The sequence below is a fragment of the Physeter macrocephalus genome, chromosome 8 (genome assembly GCF_002837175.3).
Source record: "Physeter macrocephalus isolate SW-GA chromosome 8, ASM283717v5, whole genome shotgun sequence".
Classification (NCBI taxonomy): domain Eukaryota; kingdom Metazoa; phylum Chordata; class Mammalia; order Artiodactyla; family Physeteridae; genus Physeter; species Physeter macrocephalus.
Window position 1 is genome coordinate 155,982,943 of NC_041221.1, and position 18,717 is coordinate 156,001,659.

General features: G+C 36.7%; 1 protein-coding gene across 5 annotated transcripts in view; it reads left to right on the forward strand.

Annotated features, from left to right (window-relative positions):
* The first annotated feature begins 3,806 nt into the window (after positions 1-3,806).
* The window catches only part of GABRG2 (gamma-aminobutyric acid type A receptor subunit gamma2), a 121,656-nt gene continuing 106,745 nt past the window's right edge, over positions 3,807-18,717 (forward strand). For all 5 annotated transcript variants that reach the window (XM_007118776.2, XM_007118777.2, XM_055086378.1 and 2 more), the window contains exon 1: positions 3,807-3,913. In XM_007118776.2, coding sequence (XP_007118838.1) covers positions 3,807-3,913 — 107 coding nt within the window. The remainder of the gene's footprint in view (positions 3,914-18,717) is intronic.

Genomic DNA, 18,717 nt, shown 5'->3' on the forward strand with positions numbered 1-18,717 from the left:
CCATGCTCCACCAGGGAGTTCCCTTAGTTAAATTATTGACAAATCACTTTAATGTTGTGTAAGATTAGTTTTTTACTGTTTTCAGGTTAGTTTCAGTTTTGTCCTTAGGCTTAGAGCAAATCCTTCAGACTCCAAACTCAGTATCTCCTACAGGGAATGGCAGCTGAAATACTGGCTCAACTTTTTCAGTCTTTCAGTTTTTGTTTTCTTGCAGTCTTCTTGGTGCCTTTCTGCTCTTTCCATTCAAAAACAAATATCTAAACAAAGTTTGCATGTAGATCTGGAGTCTTACCTTTCTGTTGTTACTTTGTTTCTATGATTTCCCCCTCCCCCCCTTAATTTGAGCTGCTCTGGCAGCTCCAACTCCCCTCTGAAACCTCAAATCGGTAAGATTGTTGCCTTCTGATAATTTTAACCATCCTGTACCTCTGCAATTGAGGGTTTTCCTGGGATAGGGGACTTTCCAAGCTAAAACCAGGGAAGTTCCAGGCAAATAGGGAGATTTTGATCCTTTTTTAAGTGTCCTCAGGGAAAAACCTCCTAATCCTAGATCTCATCCAATTCAGTTTCCTCTTTTTATGGTCAAATCTTCACCACTTTGGCCTGCTTTTGGTAACTTTCTAGTACTTTACATGTACTTTACATGTTAATGTTTTGTCCACCAGTTATAAATGTTATCTACAGGATGGTTAGTCAACTTCATCATTAACCTAAGTATTTTAATTCTGCAAGTGATAAGAGATTTGATGTGAACAACCAAACTGATCCAAGTTTTGACCTTATAATTCACTTCTGTGTGTAGTAATTATAATAATAGTAATAGTAATAATAATAATATATATCATAATATATAATAATGTATTATAATAATATAATATCAAAGTAAAATAAACTTCATTCAGAGAAAATTAACCTGCCAAACAGTTCTCCAATATATTGACAATGGCTTGTTTGAATAAGAGGTTGCAGGTGGTAGTTTTTAATCTTTCTATGTTTTAATAATGTAAAAATATTAGTATAAAATGTAGGCATATATACACATATATTGTTTGCAATGAAAATATGAACATCACATTTATCAAATAATGGTAATTTAAATATGTATCACAACGTATCATCTTAAAAATGGGCAAGATTAAATATAGCTAAAATGCAATTACAAAAGAAATTACTAGGTAAAGTGTCTTATAAATACCAGTGAATATATGTGTGGCAAAATCTTAGAAAATTTATTAAAATACTTTTTTTTCAGAGAGCAGCCGCCAGATAGGAAAGCTCCACAGAGGAAAAATGAAGCTTACTAGCCAGGAATAGCACAGTTAAAATTGTACCCAGATACTATAAACAGTAAAATTTCCTCTATGGATTCTCTTAATATGCTGAGAGGTATTCCATTATTGAAATAGATTATAATTTACAGGGATCATTATGATACCAATAAGGAATCAGAATTTGAATTACTACTTTGTGAACGTGATAGCATTCATCCTCACAGCTTCAGTATGCTTATCACTAAACTCAAGGGGGAAAAAGTTTTTACATTGGAAAAGTGGAAATGTTGTATTTGGTAGAACGCAGAATTGTCGCATCAGTTTTTATTTGCAACCTAGTGGCCTTGCATATATGTTGGGTTTGGCCTCCTTTGTATTTTAAAAATTAGGACATTTCTCACAGTTGTATTCCCATTTCCTCTGGCAACTGCCTGGAACAGAGCAGTGGCAACTCCATTCAGATGGGGTATGGCCACCCCAGTGTGCATGGCATGGTTTCCACCACTTTACTGTTTCACAACTAGCCCTTTTCTTTTACTTATCTCACTTGCTTGGTTTTTGTAGGCATGGGAACATGTAAGCGTTGGCCTACAAAAATATGAGAGAATGTCTTTACTGAAAACACAACAGTATACACCTATTAACAACGTAGGCTCTTTCTGTTAAAAAAAAAAATTATAAATATAAGGAAGGCCAAAATTCCTCACAGTGCAGTAAGGAATAAGAAAATTGCAAAAAATGGATTTGCATTTGTTCTGCCTCTAATTTAATCACCAAAAAAGAAGTCAGTTGGCTACTGCACGTGAATGTTGTTGGTGTTTTAACTGGGTTTTGTTCAAACGCCGTAAAATAACTGCCTAAGTTTTAAAGGCATGCAGGATTCCAGGCATGTCTGTTAGGGCTTTTTTGCTTCAGAATGTGTCTCCTCAGCCTCAAGGAAGCCACCAGTACTTCTCTCTGCTTTCCTTAAATATATTTTAGGATTGTAGATGAAGTGTGCACCTACTCATCCCATGTTCTATTTCTATGCCTCCTGGACTCCTTACTCAAGTTCCCTACCTGGAAGACTTTCTTGTAGAAAAGGCACTGGTTTTGAAATGACTCCCTGCTATGTTCCAGGAAGGGGTCTGATCCGTCCTCTTCACTTGTACTTCTACATGAACGTCTTTGCTGTGGTCTCAATTTTGCAGGAACCTTGAAACACTCCACTTTCTTCTCCATGATGAGTGAATGGGATTTCCTCTGAGATGGATGAGCTAGGTTGGCATAAAGGGATATCTCCCATGTTATCAGTATCCATGGTAACATTCTAGGCAAGAGGCAGCATGCTAACACCACTCATCCACCCCAGAAATGTTCAGAATTGTCACCAAGCAGAGCAACAATAACAAAAGTCAAATCCCACAGAGCAAACAGAAATCCCTTTACATAGTTAATGTCCTCTTGACCTTCCCCTTTGTCCAACCTCCTTTCAAAGAGCAGCCCCCTATTTTGTGGTCTATAGACTTTACTCAGGCAGCTATTTTCATGCATTTATTTTCTTCAGCCTTCAAGAAGTTTGTATTTGTACATTTTCACTGCGGATGGAGAGCAGGAAAAGGAGTGAATACTGGGGATCGTAGATTCTTCTTGTTTTGTAATTCCGTCAATGTTTTCTCCCTTCATTAAAATTGAAAATTTACCAAATCTGTTTTCTTATGGGATGGTTTACAGAGAAACAGCCAATCCTCCCCCACCACCTGCTCCCCCTCCTGCTACAATGTAACCATGATTTCTAATATTGCATGATTTTAAATAAGGATTCTTGGCAGATCTGAAGAGAGAAACCTTCTGTCGTTGGTGATATAGTATATGGTCTTCCTAAAGCACCTCTTGTCCCCATGAAAACCCGTCCTTGCATACTTTTGTGTGCAGTAAAGGGTTAAAAGGCGCTGGAAAGACACCACGCATGTGTTAATTCCTGCTGCAGCAGCGTGCATTGTTTCCACTTTGACCTCATAGTTAATCTGCGTGATAGTTAAATCACGCAGAGACTCGTGTATTTCTTTTAAACACACACACACACACACACACACACACACACACACACACACCTGCTGCCCTCTAAAAGAAAAATCAAAACAAATCAAATAAATAAACAAACCTCAATTGATGGACCTGGAGGAGTATGTGTGAGCGTGGGGGGCCTGAGTATGTGTACGAGTGTGCATGCGTTTCCCTTTCCCTTATTTGTCTCCTGTGCGTCTCTCCCTGTACCCTCCCCCTGCCTCAATTATATTATTCCCCGGGACTTGGAAGCTGCTCCCAGAGCTGACGCTTTGATGGTATCTGCAAGCGTTTGTGCTGATCTTATTTCTGCCCCCTGAATATTAATTCCCGAAGCTGCTAGCAATACAGCTCCCCAGTGACGGGACCTACTAGAGGCAGGTGGGGGGAGCCACCATCAGTTCATAAGCATAATAATAATACAAAGGGGAGGGATTCTTCTGCAACCCAGAGGCTAGAGGCAGGGGAGGAAAAAAAAAAAAAAAAGCGATGAGTTCGACAGATATATGGAGCACAGGAAGCTCAGTCTACTCGACTCCTGTATTTTCACAGAAAATGACGGTGTGGATTCTGTTCCTGCTATCGCTCTACCCGGGGTAAGATATGCCCTTTCCGGCGTCGTTTTGTTTCAGCGAGGTTGGGGGAAGGGGTGGGGACAGAGGAACTCGGGAGACCACCCAGATTTAAAAGACTCTTATAGGATTTGGGGCTTTGTAATTTAGGGGAATGTGAATATTTGGGGCGGGGAAAAAGGAGGGAGGAAAGAGAAAGGTCACTTTCATTTATGTATTAATTTATTGGATTTTCTTTATTTGTTTTAGAATGGAAAAGCTAACGTCATAAAGACTTTGTGTTTGGGGAGTAGCATTTTGATAGTACTGTAATCTGATGTCTAGGTGGGCTGTGCTGATACATGCCGGCATTTGAGGCCATGTTGGAGGCGTTTGGGTGCGGGTCTGGAGGAGAAAACTGCAAATGGGGTCCTGGCGCACACCCGGGGGACATGTGTGTTTGTTTATGTGTGTGTGGCGGGATGGGTTCTGTTCCTGTATCCAAAGTATTGCTTGCTCCTGCACCTGGGCATTCTTAAGATCAGCCAGCCAGGTTTTCTATCCAGCCCCATTGACTTGGCCCCAGACTCCCTGGTGGGCTAACAGGGTTCAGCACCAGGGACAGCAGTCCTGTCAGGGCCAAATGGAACGAGGCTTGTCTAACCCCACGGGACAACTTTACATCTACACAGGACATCGTTATAGTATAGACAGAAGGCCGATGGAGCCAAGGAGCACTAGTGACGTCTGGGGACCCTGCTCTGATTATCCCTAACCCCTCCTTGAGATAGGAGGGGCATTGCTGGGCATGGGGTAGAGAATGTAGTTAATCAGTGCATGGAGGGATATATGTCTGGAAAAGAGTTGGCTTTGCTGCAGTGTTGAAAAATATGCTGAGCCAGGTGAATGTGATGCCAAAATTGTGAAGTTATGCATTAATGTCTTAGAGCCTTGTTGCACTGAATAGAAAAGATGGGAAAAGGGGGTGGTGGATTTCCCAAAATCCTGAGCAGGTGTGTGTTGTGAAGTGTTTTGCACCTAAATTTTTTTGAACTTCCTTGCACCAAAGATATCAAAGAACTATCCCTTCACATATAGTTCATCATTTTTCCACCCACCAAAACAACCCCCCTGCCCAACACGTACCATCAGGATTTCCAGAGGTCCATTGTACTTATATTACTTGCACTCTTCTATACTGTCACTTTGAAATAAAGCTGTAAAAATATTACCCCAAATCTGCTCAAAAAGAAAGAAAGAAAGAGAAAGAAAGAAAAACTAGCTATAGAAGAAATCAAGCCATTGCCCTAAGGTTTTCCTGGGAGTTGACACTCTTATGTAGTAGTTGTAACAAAGGGAGATAAAAGGGATGGGGGTTAAAAGATTATTTTATTTTATTGAAAATTTCTAGTTAACTTCACTGGTCCTCCATTCTCTAGGGTAGGTAATGAGAGGTACAGATTTCAGTAAAAAAGAGACCCAAGCAAAACAAGGAGTGAAAGTCTCTCTTTGGACTCTTTGGAGTTTCCAAGCAGAGAGAGGGGCCTGCTTAATTCTACCAGCACTTTTCATACCTTCCTCCTTTACTATAAAAATAGAATATATTTTCTTTAAAAGTGTAAGATTAAGTAGTTTTCTCAGAAGAAGGCTTTTTACTGGAAATGGTTTATGTGTAATACATTTTAGTGGAATACTGGAAAAACATTGCTTTTAATTAAAATTTGCACAAATATTTTACTATTTAACATTGTATGTAACTTAATTTGTTTCAGACATTATAAATATAAATCAGAATTTATAGTTGGTTGTTGATAGAAAATATCATTCTCATGTTCTTACCATTTATGAAACCTGTGGATTAAAATCTAGTCAAGACATAGGGAAATATGTCTTTCCTTCTTACACACTTACATCCATCTTAGTAAACAACTTTATAACTGAATAGATGAGAATATTTTTATATATTTTACTCCAATGGTCTTATTTTAACCTAAAATGTACAATTTTATTATTTTTCCTAATACTGTCATATTTAAGATGTCTTCTTATTGCAACAGTCCCACCTTTTCTTTTCCAATTATCATATAAAAAGTAATACTTAGTGATACATTTTAATTTTCAATTCTTATCATAGTAGCTTAGATGAGCTTTTTAAACAGCTCTAAATAATGGGAGTTATGTGTCATATAAACTCTCCAATAGGAGGATATTCACATTTTCTCAGTAGTAACAGAGAATGGAGTCATTGCAGTTTGGTGCAGAGAATGTGATCAGAGTTTCAGTTTGCTGCAATCCCATTAAAAAAAAAAAGCCATTTGAATGGCTGAATAGAGCTGGATGAAAATGGGAGCTTTGATCTCTGAAGCTGATCTTGAAGAAAGACAAGTGACTCGAAAAATGTGGGATTCTGGGAGCAGTTTGAAAAAGGCTTTTTGGATAAACAGTGGTAGTAGAACTACCTAGAAACTTGAAGGGAAATTAAAAAAAAAAAGAAACATTTAAATGACTTTCATTTACATAACTCCAAAGAATATTTTTCTCTCTCATTAAAATGACTAAATTCATTAGATTGTGTCTCTACAAAAGTAAAACAAAGAGGAATATGAAGCATTGGAGTGAGGATGTTAATAGCTAATATCTCTTCTTATATGTGGGATAGTTAATTTCTGAAACTCAAAACTATCTGCACTGCCACATATCTTATATACAATGCTATCATAGAAATGGTCTGGGAAACTTGCTAAACTTATTCTTGAACGATTCAAGCTTGTTATTTACTATCCTTCCAAATTCTCCACTTGGTTTTATTTGAAAAAGAAAAATGAAATCACTTCCTCAGCATATTTAATTGCTTATAGACATAACATTTCAAATAGTCTACCCTGAGGCAAGCATCTATCTGGAAAAAAAAAGAAAAATATTTATCACCCAGTATTTCCCAGGAGCCAGCTGCTCACTACCCTCTAGACAAAATATCTGGATTGTAGGCAGGAATTTAAAAATTAGCTTTCAATTTAAATTTGTTACATAAGTGTCTCTGATATCCTAGACTCAGTTTAGAATACCTAATCTCAAAATGATTGAATTACAGAATGTTTAGTGGTAGAGGTCCCTGTTCTCCATATTTTAAAATTTGCTTCATATCAAGGATTTCTGCTCAAATTGGAAGAATATTAAGACTGACTTTAGAGACTTTATCTTTGTGGTAAATATTATTTTGCTAGGGCTGTGGCTACTTCTCACCGTCATAACTTCGTAGTCATTCCAAGACAGACTTTCCACAGCTTAAGTACAAGTAGGCTTTATTGGAATGACATATACTTGTTGAAGGGGAGCAGAATTTGCCAACCCAAAATATGCCTCTTTGGCTTAAGGATTATTTAAGGCTGATTATTTTTAAGAAACAGCAGATACAGGTGAAGCTTAAAACTGAGTGGAAGTTACCCTTTTGTAAGAGGCATTCACATTTATAATGGAAATTTCCATTTTTAATGGTGTCTCCCTCCCTGTACCAGAAAGAAGAGTTTGGCTAAATACCTAGAAACCAATGGTGAAGGCAGGGACTTAAATCTGCCTAACAAGCATCCCCTTGTTGACTGTGCTTTACTTAATAACCTCCCATAACTGGCTTCCCCTATTCCCAACATCTTCTTTTGTCTTTAGCTGGAGACAGTATTTAAGATGATGACTTGGGCCATTTGAAGGACTTACTCAGCTTTCTGGGTATCTCCCATGTATACAGGAAATACACATGTTATTACTTTTCTGTTTTTTTTTTTTCTTTTCCTCTTGTGAATCTTTTTATTACAAGGATGTCTCAACCAAGAACCTAGAAGAGTAGAAGGAAAATTTTATTTTTCCTCCCCTACATGGTCATCCAAAGTACTTCTGGTGAATTCAGTGATCACAGAAGATTGGTAAAAAGTTATAATTAGTGCAGTTCAGGAATTGTTTGACCACCCAGGTATCAGAACAATTTAAAAATTCAGGATTTCATTTGGGATGGGCACATTACCTATTCAGGTAAATGTGAAAGAAAGAATTCATCCTCTGCTACTGGGTTAGAAGAGATCCATGTGATATCTTCAAAGTCAGAAACCAGATAGTCACAATACAATATTTTCAGATTTTCCAATAATCTATTTGTGTCATGTATATACATACACTGAATCAAATTTTTAAAATACATAAATATTAACATATAATAGATTTTAATTAACATATACAAAATTATATATTTTAAATGCATAAAATATAATTATATTATACATAACACACACACACAATTTTTACTAAAATCTGCGACATAGTTGTCAACCACATTCGACAGACTTGGAAACCAAGATTATAGAGAGATTAAATGACTTGTTTAAAGGCAACAGATAATTAGAAGTAACATCAAATAATAATAATTATGTATGTGGATAGAAATAGAGTTCTCTAATGATAGGTGTATACATTATATGTACTTCCTACCATCCTGGGGTTCCTTCCTGGGTCCCTTGGTGGGTGCTTTCCAGGAACCAGGACATGGTTCTCACTCCAGGCAGCAGCACTAATCGACCTGCCCCCCCTCCCACCCCCTCCATAGTTTGCAGAGAGTCACTGTGAGCTCCATGCATGACCTGACAACAGTGTTGATGCAACTGGAGCTTTCTCCCTTCTGTAGCGCCCCTCCCCACCCCGCAACTCAGCACTTACCCAGTACTTTTCACCACTTTGCCCCAGACCCCTTCTCCCATAGCAGGATCTCAGAAGGCCTTTCACCTCCCTCCCTTGTCTCTTGGGCCATCGCCACTCTGATCTCAGTGTATCTTTTGCTAAATATACTTTTTCTGTATAAATAAAAAATGATTTGGAGTTGTTCTCTGAAAAAATATTGTAAAATGTATATATACATACAAGATAATGATAACTGATTATATTTTAGATCTGTCACTAATGATCTTCTGAATTTTGTTTTGTGTTTTCGGTTTTGTTTTATTCCTTCTGAATTTTTTGATCAGTTTCATTTCATCAGTACTGTTTGCTCATAAGTGTAGTAACTAGACTAGATTATTAAGATACCAATCAGTTTTAGTTTTTATAATTATCTGATTTCACCTTCATATAATGGAAGTTAGAATAGATACCTTACATCCAATCAACCCACTGAATAAATTAAAATGTTGAATCTACACAGTAGTGTGGTTTGAGGTCCTCAGTCCAATCAGTCACTCTTTTAAAATTTACCTCACAATTTTGATTGAAAGCTCTAAACAGATATGCTTAGAAATAATCCACTCTTCAGTTGTTTCATGAGTTTAATAACATATTAAATGATATTATTTAGTCCCTGGGGAAAAATACATTAAGAAAGTATATTTTCTTAATGGTTATGTGTAAATAAAGCATAGTTTAATCTGCAATTCAGTCATTACCCAGAAATTTTACTACTGCTTGTCATCCCATTTTCAAAGAAGAGACTTTGTCCTCCGCTGAGAAAATTTATAGGGTAATTTGCTCAATGTTGTCCCATAGTCTTCCTACAGAAATTCTATATTGAGGCAACCATACTGAATATTAAAGTAGAAATAATGTTACTGTTTCAATATCTGTATATCTCTATCTTCAATATATAGATATTTAAAGTTGACATTTTTAATCACCTCAGTCAAACGAGCAACAGCTTGATTAACTGTGGCACTTGAAAACTTAATATCAAAGTGCTTAAGTTTTAATTTCTAGAGGAATAAAAAGTTACACTTTCTAGAAATTAAGGCTTTTTTTTTTTCTGAGAATGTTTTCGTGCACACTATTATTCTCTCTATAGCTTTGTAAGTTAGATGAGGAAGATAACATTTTACCTTGTCCAAGTCTTCTTGAATGTTGATTGTAGAGCAAGGGTTGAGACTTCCCCAGCCACATTCCTAGTGCAATACACCACACCAGTCAACAATAGTCACCCTTTTTCTTTGTAAAAGTAAGAAAATACTTGGATTGTTTTGAGGTGTAAAAGGCTTCTCCAATTTGCTTTCCTGGGAAAGTTATTTGCTATTCATTTCTTCCATATTCTAGAGAATACACATCTTTTAAAAGGAAATAAAAACCTCCTTTTAAGTTATACATTCTTGGCTTAGGGTAAAAATAAAATTTATCTCAAAATCATATTAATTCCCACTGTATTATGAAATAAGAAGGCAAAATATGGTAATAATTCTATATTATTATAAAAATCATTATGGAACTCTATAAAGTACCATGTAAATGCTAAGTAAATAGTGCTGATATTACATTCTCCACCCATTCATAAAGAAAACCATCTGAATACCAAATAACATAATAGTGAGGAAAATAAAGAATGCTTTTTAAGCAAAGGTCCTTTGTAATAATTGAAACCCTGCCATGAACTCAAGTATAGTAGTAGAACCAAAGTCTATGTGGTGAGACAGATAAATATCAAGTTCTGTAATTTATTTAGGCATATTTAAATAAAATGGCCAAAACAAACAATATACCTTTTCAGTGTTATCTTGGTAGGAAGAAATAAATGACTTACTCTTATTTATGATCTTCTGTGCAGGTTAACAGTCCCTTTATATAAACTGCTTTTGAAAACACATTTGAAATACAATAAGTGAGGGAAAAATCTCTAGATATAAACTGTAGAAATGAATTAATTCTTAATTCATTAAAGGAATAGTATTGCAGCCAGGTCTGTTCTAGGAACTGGGTATATAATTATGGGGCAAAAATCTTGATGTCCGCCATCATGGAGTTTGCAATCTCATGGGGTGACAGGCAATGATCAAACCGATATACAAATAATTATTAAGTTTTAACTCAGGTAAATGTTACACAGGAAAGTCATATGGTGCTGTGAGAGAATATATCAGCTTTCTAACTTGATGAAAGCATAGGCTAGAGAAACTGAGTGAGATCCACAAACTAGCTGAAACTGATCTACAATCATCTAATTGGTCAGTTTTAATATTTCAACATTCTTTTCTTGATCATAATAGTCTTTGCTGGATTTTTTGCCCTCAGTTGAAGAGGTTGTCACTTGAAAAGTGAATGGTATTTTTGGGGAAGAAAAGTGGCGAAAAATTTTTTAATGTTCTGAAAACTATTTTTCTTTACTATTTAAAAAATTATGTAATAGACAAGAACTATATTAAGGATAATTAAATAAAGTAACACATCATTTATGACATTATTTTAATACAAACTAAATTTACTAACCAATGGCCAGTTGATGGGCTTTTGCTCCACTCACCCCCATCCAGTAGGTCTTCAAGTTATATATGCATAAAAGTAGATCTGTTTTCCTACCACCACCTCCAACTAAGACATCTTCTCTGATTCTTTGTCAATCCAATATAAATAGTCAACTACAATCAAACGGGGAAAAAACACATGACCATTTTATTATAAATACCAGTTGTGAATGTCAATTAATTTCAGATTTGGATATAATACGATAAGAAAAATACAGTGAATATTTTGGGGATTTTAGAATTACATGCAAAATGCACTGTGTATGACTTATAAAAATGTGTACAGAAGGAGACCCGACACCTTGTGGGATCTCAGTTCCCCACTCGGGATTGAACCCGGGCCACTGCAGTGAAAGCCTGGAATCCTAACTATTAGGCTACCAGGGAACTCCCGCAGTGACTTTTCAATATTGATAAGTTATAATCTTTCAGCAAGAGAATAGATGCTAGTAATTATATGTTAATAAATTATCAACTTAAAAAAAATCTATTTTACCTATTGTCTTCCAGTAACCCCCTTCATCTTATTCTTAGAATTAGCAAGTGTGTATTTAGTTCCTTTCAAATAATCATCATTCTAAAAGCAAGGTGTCCTATACTCATACACATACACACAAATCTGCAACTTTGGATAATGCCCTTTTTAATCTCATAAAAGAATGCTTTTCCCATTATATTAAAGAGATTGAGTAAATATGTATTCTTCTTAAATTATTCCAAAAGAAAGAACAAACAAGGTAATTTAAATCTAAGGTAGTATTCAGATATTTCCTGTTTTTAATAGAAAAGTAATTTTCCTTAGTATTTCTTAGAGGGAAAATTTAAAGTGATAATTTTTAAAGTCAGTAACAACATCTCAGTGATTCCAGGTAAAAATTATCATTTAACTAAATTACCTCCTTTTAACTTAACTTTATTATTAAAAATCTGCACTTTATTTTAAAATTAATTCTTAATAATTTTCAGAAAAAAATTGTTGAATTTTTTAAAAGTGTACATTTGAAATTGATTATTCTTCATTAAATTCCACAACAAATTATTTAATTACTTAAATTATTTAAATAATTACTTCATAACCTTCATAAACCCATACTTTATTAATCAAGTTATTAGAAATTGTAAAAATTTTATTAGAAATTGTAAAAATTTAGACACTGTTTTTTTTTGTTTTTTTTGGTTTTTTTTTGCGGTACGCGGGCCTCTCACTGTTGTGGCCTCTCCCGTTGCGGAGCACAGGCTCCGGACGCGCAGGCGCAGCGGCCATGGCTCACGGGCCCAGCCGCTCTGCGGCATGCGGGATCTTCCCGGACTGGGGCACAAACCCGTGTCCCCTGCATCGGCAGGTGGACTCTCAACCACTGCACCACCAGGGAAGCCCCCCAAAATTTAGACACTTTTATTAGTTTATTCTACATCCAGGTAAATTTTTCATTATTTTTTTTTTTTACTTTTTATTTTATTTTATATTGGAGTATCATTGATTAACAATGTTGTGTTAGTTTTAGGTGTACAGCAAAGTGATTCAGTTATACATATATAAGTATCTATTCTTCTTCAAATTCTTTTCCCATTTAGGTTATTATAGAATATTGAGCAGAGTTCCCTGTGCCATGCAGTAGGTCCTTGTTGGTTATCTATTTGAAATATAGCAGTGTGTACGTGTCAATCCCAAACTCCCTATCTATCCCTCCCCTCACCTTTCCCCCCGGTAGCCGTAACTTTGTTCTCTAAGTCTCTGAGTCTGTTTCTGTTTGTAAATAAGTTCATTTGTATCATTTTCTTTTTAGATTCTGCATATAAGTGATAGCATATGATATTTGTCTTTGTCTGATTTACTTTACTTAGTATGATAATCTCCAGGTCCATCTATGTTGCTATAAATACCATTATTTCATTTTTTTAATGGCTGAGTAATATTCCATTGTATATATGTACCACATCTTCTTTATCCATTCATCTGTCAATGGACATTTAAGTTGCTTCCATGTCTTGGCTATTGTAAACAGTGCTGCAATGAACACTGGGGTGCACATATCCTTTCAAACCATGTTTTTTCTAGATATATGCCCAGGAGTGGGATTGCTAGATCATAAGGTAGTTCTGTTTTAGTTTTTAGGAACCTCCATACTGTTCTCCACAGTGGCTGCACCAATTTACATTCCCACCAACAGTGTGGGAAGGTTCCCTTTTCTCCACACCCTCTAGATCATTTATTGTTTGTTGACTTTTTGATGATGGCCATTCTGACTGGTGTGAGGTGATATCTCATTGTATTGATGGTTTTGATTTGCATTTCTCTAATAATTGGTGATGTTGAGAATTTTTCATGTGCCTCTTGGCCATCTGTACGACTTCTTTGGAGAAATGTCTATTTAGGTCTTCTGTCCGCTTTTTTTTATTGCGTTGTTTGTTTTTTTGATTTTGAGCGGCATGAGCTGTTTGTATATTTTAGAGATGAATCCCTTGTCGGTCGCATCATTAGCAAATATTTTCTCCCATTCTGTAGCTTGTCTCTTCATTTTGTTTGTGGTTTCCTTTGATGTGCAAAAGTTTTTGAGTTTAATTAGGTACCATTTGTTTATTTTTGTTTTTATTTTCATTACTCTAGGAGATGGATCGAAAAAGATATTGCTGCAATTTATGTCACAGTGTTCTGCCTATGTTTTCCTCTAAGAATTTTATAGTATCTGGTCTTATATTTAGGTCTTTAATCCATTTGGAGTTTATTTTTGTGTATGCTATAATTTATAAACTAAATTATCTTTGGGAAGTCCCTTAACCCTCTAACCACCATTTGTTTTTTTTTTTGTTTTTTTTTTGTTTTTTTTGCGGTACGCGGGCCTCTCACTGTTGTGGCCTCTCCCGTTGTGGAGCACAGGCTCCGGACACACAGGCTCAGCAGCCATGGCCTACAGGCCCAGCCGCTCCACGGCATGTGGGATCTTCCCGGACCGGGGCACGAACCCGCGTCCCCTGCATCGGCAGGCGGACTCTCAACCACTGCGCCACCAGGGAAGCCCCCACCATTTGTTTTATATCTGTAAGACATTTAATTGATATTGGTATATTGTAGTATGTAATGTTCACCCCTAAAAATGTGGAGAGTGAATGATAACAGAAATACAGCCATGTTTAAATGTTATTATTAATTTAAAAATCTTTAATTTTATGCCTTCTATTATGAAATGATACTTAAAATATGCCTGAATTTTCCAGTAACTGATTTATTGAACATGCTGGATTTAGATAGCATGGTCTAGAAATTGTGATTCTCTTTAAACGTCATCTATTGAATCTCTCTTCCCCACACCTGGACAATACCTAACGTAAAAGCAATGAATTTTCCATTCATTTTAGAGTTTATAATGATCTCATTTTCAGGTATTAAAGTCTCATCTAAATTGATCCTTCAAACTCTTATTACTCACTTTAAATTTTTTTCTGTTCTCTGATCAGCCCTGATCTAAGATTTCTGCTTCCTGCCTGACACTATTTCTTCCTTTTTTTTGTTAGGCTCCTCTTCTATTTTTATTATGCTGCTTTTGGCTTTTTCAAGATTAGAGTGGAGGGAGGAAGGACAGTTAACCTTTGCGGAAAGATCTTATTGTGCTCTCTGGGTGAAAAATGCCTAAGTGTTTAGTCATTCTTTCATGGGGGGTTGGATGGATTCTATGGAGCTAACCCTCTGCCTCCTTCCTCCTTCTGGGGACCTTTAGAATTGCACTCTTCCCTGACATGGGTCATGCTGTATGGGGGCTTGATGTTTTATGACAGGCCCTCAGATCCACTCCAAAGATACATCTACCCTGACTTTCTACTAGCATTTTCTTGCCAAATAGACTGTTTTTCTGGCATCCATTTAGCTCAGGAGGAATGAATGAATGAAAAACAAACTCAGGAAAATTGCTTGTCAGCTTCAGAAAGTGAAGATCTTTTTCTCACTGATTCACTATTGGGAGTGTTCAAACCAGCCTATCACCTTTAGACTTTTTCAGGAAAAAATCAGGCTACATTAGTCATTTGGACTGCTTAAATTATAGAGACCACAGGCCAAATTTTGCTAAGAATTCTCTATCTACCTTGTGTTCAAACAGCATTAAGAAGCAGATATGCAAGTTTTCTGTTTTGGGTAGAGATAGCAATTACCCCTGTTAGTCTCACCTAAATGGTAGACATCAATGAGTGGGTTTCTTAACTTTGTTTTCCAGTTGCCTTGAGGTAGAGGTGGAACATGTATCACTGTGAGGAGGGGATATGAAACTGCACAGTTCTTTCTACACTTAGGCCAATAAACTTTTTCCACAAGAACTGCTCTCTTATTGAATCCTTAAACTTCTATTTTACAGCCCCAAAGTGGGTGAAGGAAAAAGAACCCAGGACTGGTTTTTGGCCTTCTCTAGCATGTTCTGCCTCTTCTTGGCAGCCTACCACATTTGTGTTAAATGAGAATATAACACTTCTCACTTATTTTTCTCAGTTTTGGGACATCAGTTATGTTAACAATGGGGAAAGTATATTTAATATTACGTTCCCCATGCAGTTCATTTCTTCCTGATATCCACTAGTTAATTCACCTTCTTCAAATCTTTGCTCAAATATTGCCTTCTCAGTGCCTACACTGATTACTCAGTGTAATACTGCAAATGTCCCTCAACCCTATACTCACAATTCCACTTATTCTCTTCTGTGTTTTACCTTTCCTTAGTCTTCAGTAATTAAGTAGAAAATTTTTTATTATGTAGCTTACTGATTTATTATTTTCACTTTTTATTTTCTGTCTTATTCAGCTAGAATCCAGGATTAATGAGAGCAGAAATGCTGTTTCTTCCACTGTTATACTCCAGGCTTTTAGAGAAGTGTCTTGCTTCTAATAGATGTTCAATAATTACTGTTTAATTAAATAATAAAAACTGCATCTCCTTTTCCCTGAAATTTATCTTCTCTTAAAAAAGGAAAAAAGGTACTTCCCTGGTGGCACAGTGGTTAAGAATCCACCTGCCAATGCAGGGGACACGGGTTTGAGCCCTGGTCCGAGAATATCCCACATGCCACAGAGCAGCTAAGCCCATGTGCCAAAACTACTGACCCTGCTCTCTAGAGCCCACGAGCTACAACTACTGAGCCCACGTGCCGCAACTACTGAAGCACGTGCGCCTAGAGCCTGTGCTATGCAACAAAGACAAGCCACCACAATGAGAAGCCTGCACACCACAATGAAGAGTAGCCCCCACTCGCCGCAACTAGAGAAAGCCCGCGCGCAGCAACGAAGACCCAACACAGCCCAAAAAATATAAATAAATAAATAAATACATTTTTAAAAAAGGAAAAAAGGAGAATCTTTTCCATAGTACCTCACCCTAAGTCCAGCATATATGGCTGGTGACCAAAACAAAAAAAACCAAACAAATCCTACAGAATCGTGCAGTCCTTAAGAGTATAAGCTATGGAGCCACACTTGACCAGGATTCATATTTCTACCCTTGACATTTACTACTTGATGGCCCTCAGTAAATTTATTAACTGCATTCATCCTTAGTATCTTCATATAAAAAAAGGAAGATAGGGCTTCCCTGGTGGCACAGTGGCTGAGAGTCCGCCTGCCAATGCAGGGGACATGAGTTCGTGCCCCCGTCCGGGAAGATCCCACATGCCACGGAGCGGCTGGGCCCGTGAGCCATGGCCGCTGAGCCTGCGCGTCCAGAGCCTGTGCTCCGCAACGGGAGAGGCCACAGCAGTGAGAGGGCCCGCATACCACAAAAAAAAACAAAAAACAAAAAAAGGAAGATAATAATTCTTCAAAAGCTACTTTTGAGTAGCAATTGACATAATACATAGTACATGGCACATAGTAAACTTCTCTTACATGTTGTTTTTGTTTTTGTTACTACCACAGGGTCATTATTTATTTCCTGGGGATATTCCTAGAGACACAAATAGTCTCTCCACCCCTTTTAAACGCTAAATTTGGGGAAAGTACAGGAGAGGGGTTTCTTAATAAAAATTCAGTAATTTTCTAATCCCCTGTCTTAATTTGTATAAGATCAGAAAATTGGATAAAGGTCCATAAGTTTCTGGAATGACTATATTGTTCATTCATTTTAGATCAATATTAAAAACTTGATAAAATTCCTAACACATGTGGATTAGGTCCCAATAACAATAAAATATGTGCTGACACGTGGGACTTCTTCCTGAAGACAGCTTCTTTAACTATATGCAAAAAAGAGAGAATGATATTTTTCCATTCAAGGTCATAACTGAGTCTTCATTTTTTTTGTGTGCCTTATGGATCTGATAATAGAGTAAATTCAACATCCTCTGTCACCTAGGTTACTGCATCAGCCACCTAAAGTACCTTTCTGATGCCAGTTTTGCTACCTTCTGATTTATTCACCACATAGCAGAGAGACTTTTTTCCTAACATCCATGCTCTAGTAGGTCTGTGTTTTATTCCCGTCCTACCCCTAGTCTCTTCATGACATTTTTTTTTTCTTAGATTCCATATATATGTGTTAGCGTACGGTATTTGTTTTGGGGAGGGGAAAGGGTAAGCTGTGACGAAGTGAGAGAGTGGCATGGACATATACACACTACCAAACGTAGGGTGGATAGCTAGTGGGAAGCAGCCGCATAGCACAGGGAGATCAGCTAGGTGGTTTGTGACCACGTAGAGGGGTGGGATAGAGAGGGTGGGAGGGAGGGAGACGCAAGAGGGGAGAGATATGGGAACATGTGTATATGTATAACTGATTCGCTTTGTTGTAAAGCAGAAACTAACACACCATTGTAAAGCAATTATACTCCAATAAAGATGTTAAAAATTTTTTCCTAAATAAGGACGTAATTTAGATTCAATAACCTGTTGAGAGTTTAAGTGTAGAGTTAGATAAAATCTTTTTCAAATGTGTACATCGGTATCACCACCACCCATATATATATGTACATACATGTACTAGTTTCCAGTATATATTGGTTTCCATCACACTTGGAGGTTTTCTTTTGCCCTTTCCAATTAATCACCCATCTATGCCCCCCCTTCTCCTTGACTTCAGACTATGAGTAATCTCCCAAGCACATTCTTAATAGATGTTTAAGTATCAATGAAATATTTCAGAAAAATGAAGATGTACATAAAGCAGAAGTTTCAAGATAGGGGTTATACACTCTGACTCAGGTGACCTGAATAGTGTCCTTCTGAATTGCTATCTTGTGAATCACATTTTGTTTAATCCTCAGTGACTGTGTTCCTGGCACTATGCAACATGTAGAAGCTATAGCATTGAACAAGGCAAACACAGTCCTTGCACTTCTGGAATGTATATTTTAGAATAAAGACATGCTTTTAAAAACATAACACTACATTATATGTAATATATCATATATTATAACCATACTTTTATAAATATTCTTATAGACAATATCCTACATATATATTGATTTGTTTCACTTATTGCCTCTGATCTAAGTAAATTTGTGTGACCAGATAGACATTTTACACTCAACCATTTTTTAAATCCACATATACATGTGATTCTGTCCATTTTCCCCTTGAAACTGGCTAACATGGGATATCATTTGACTCTTGTTGAGCTT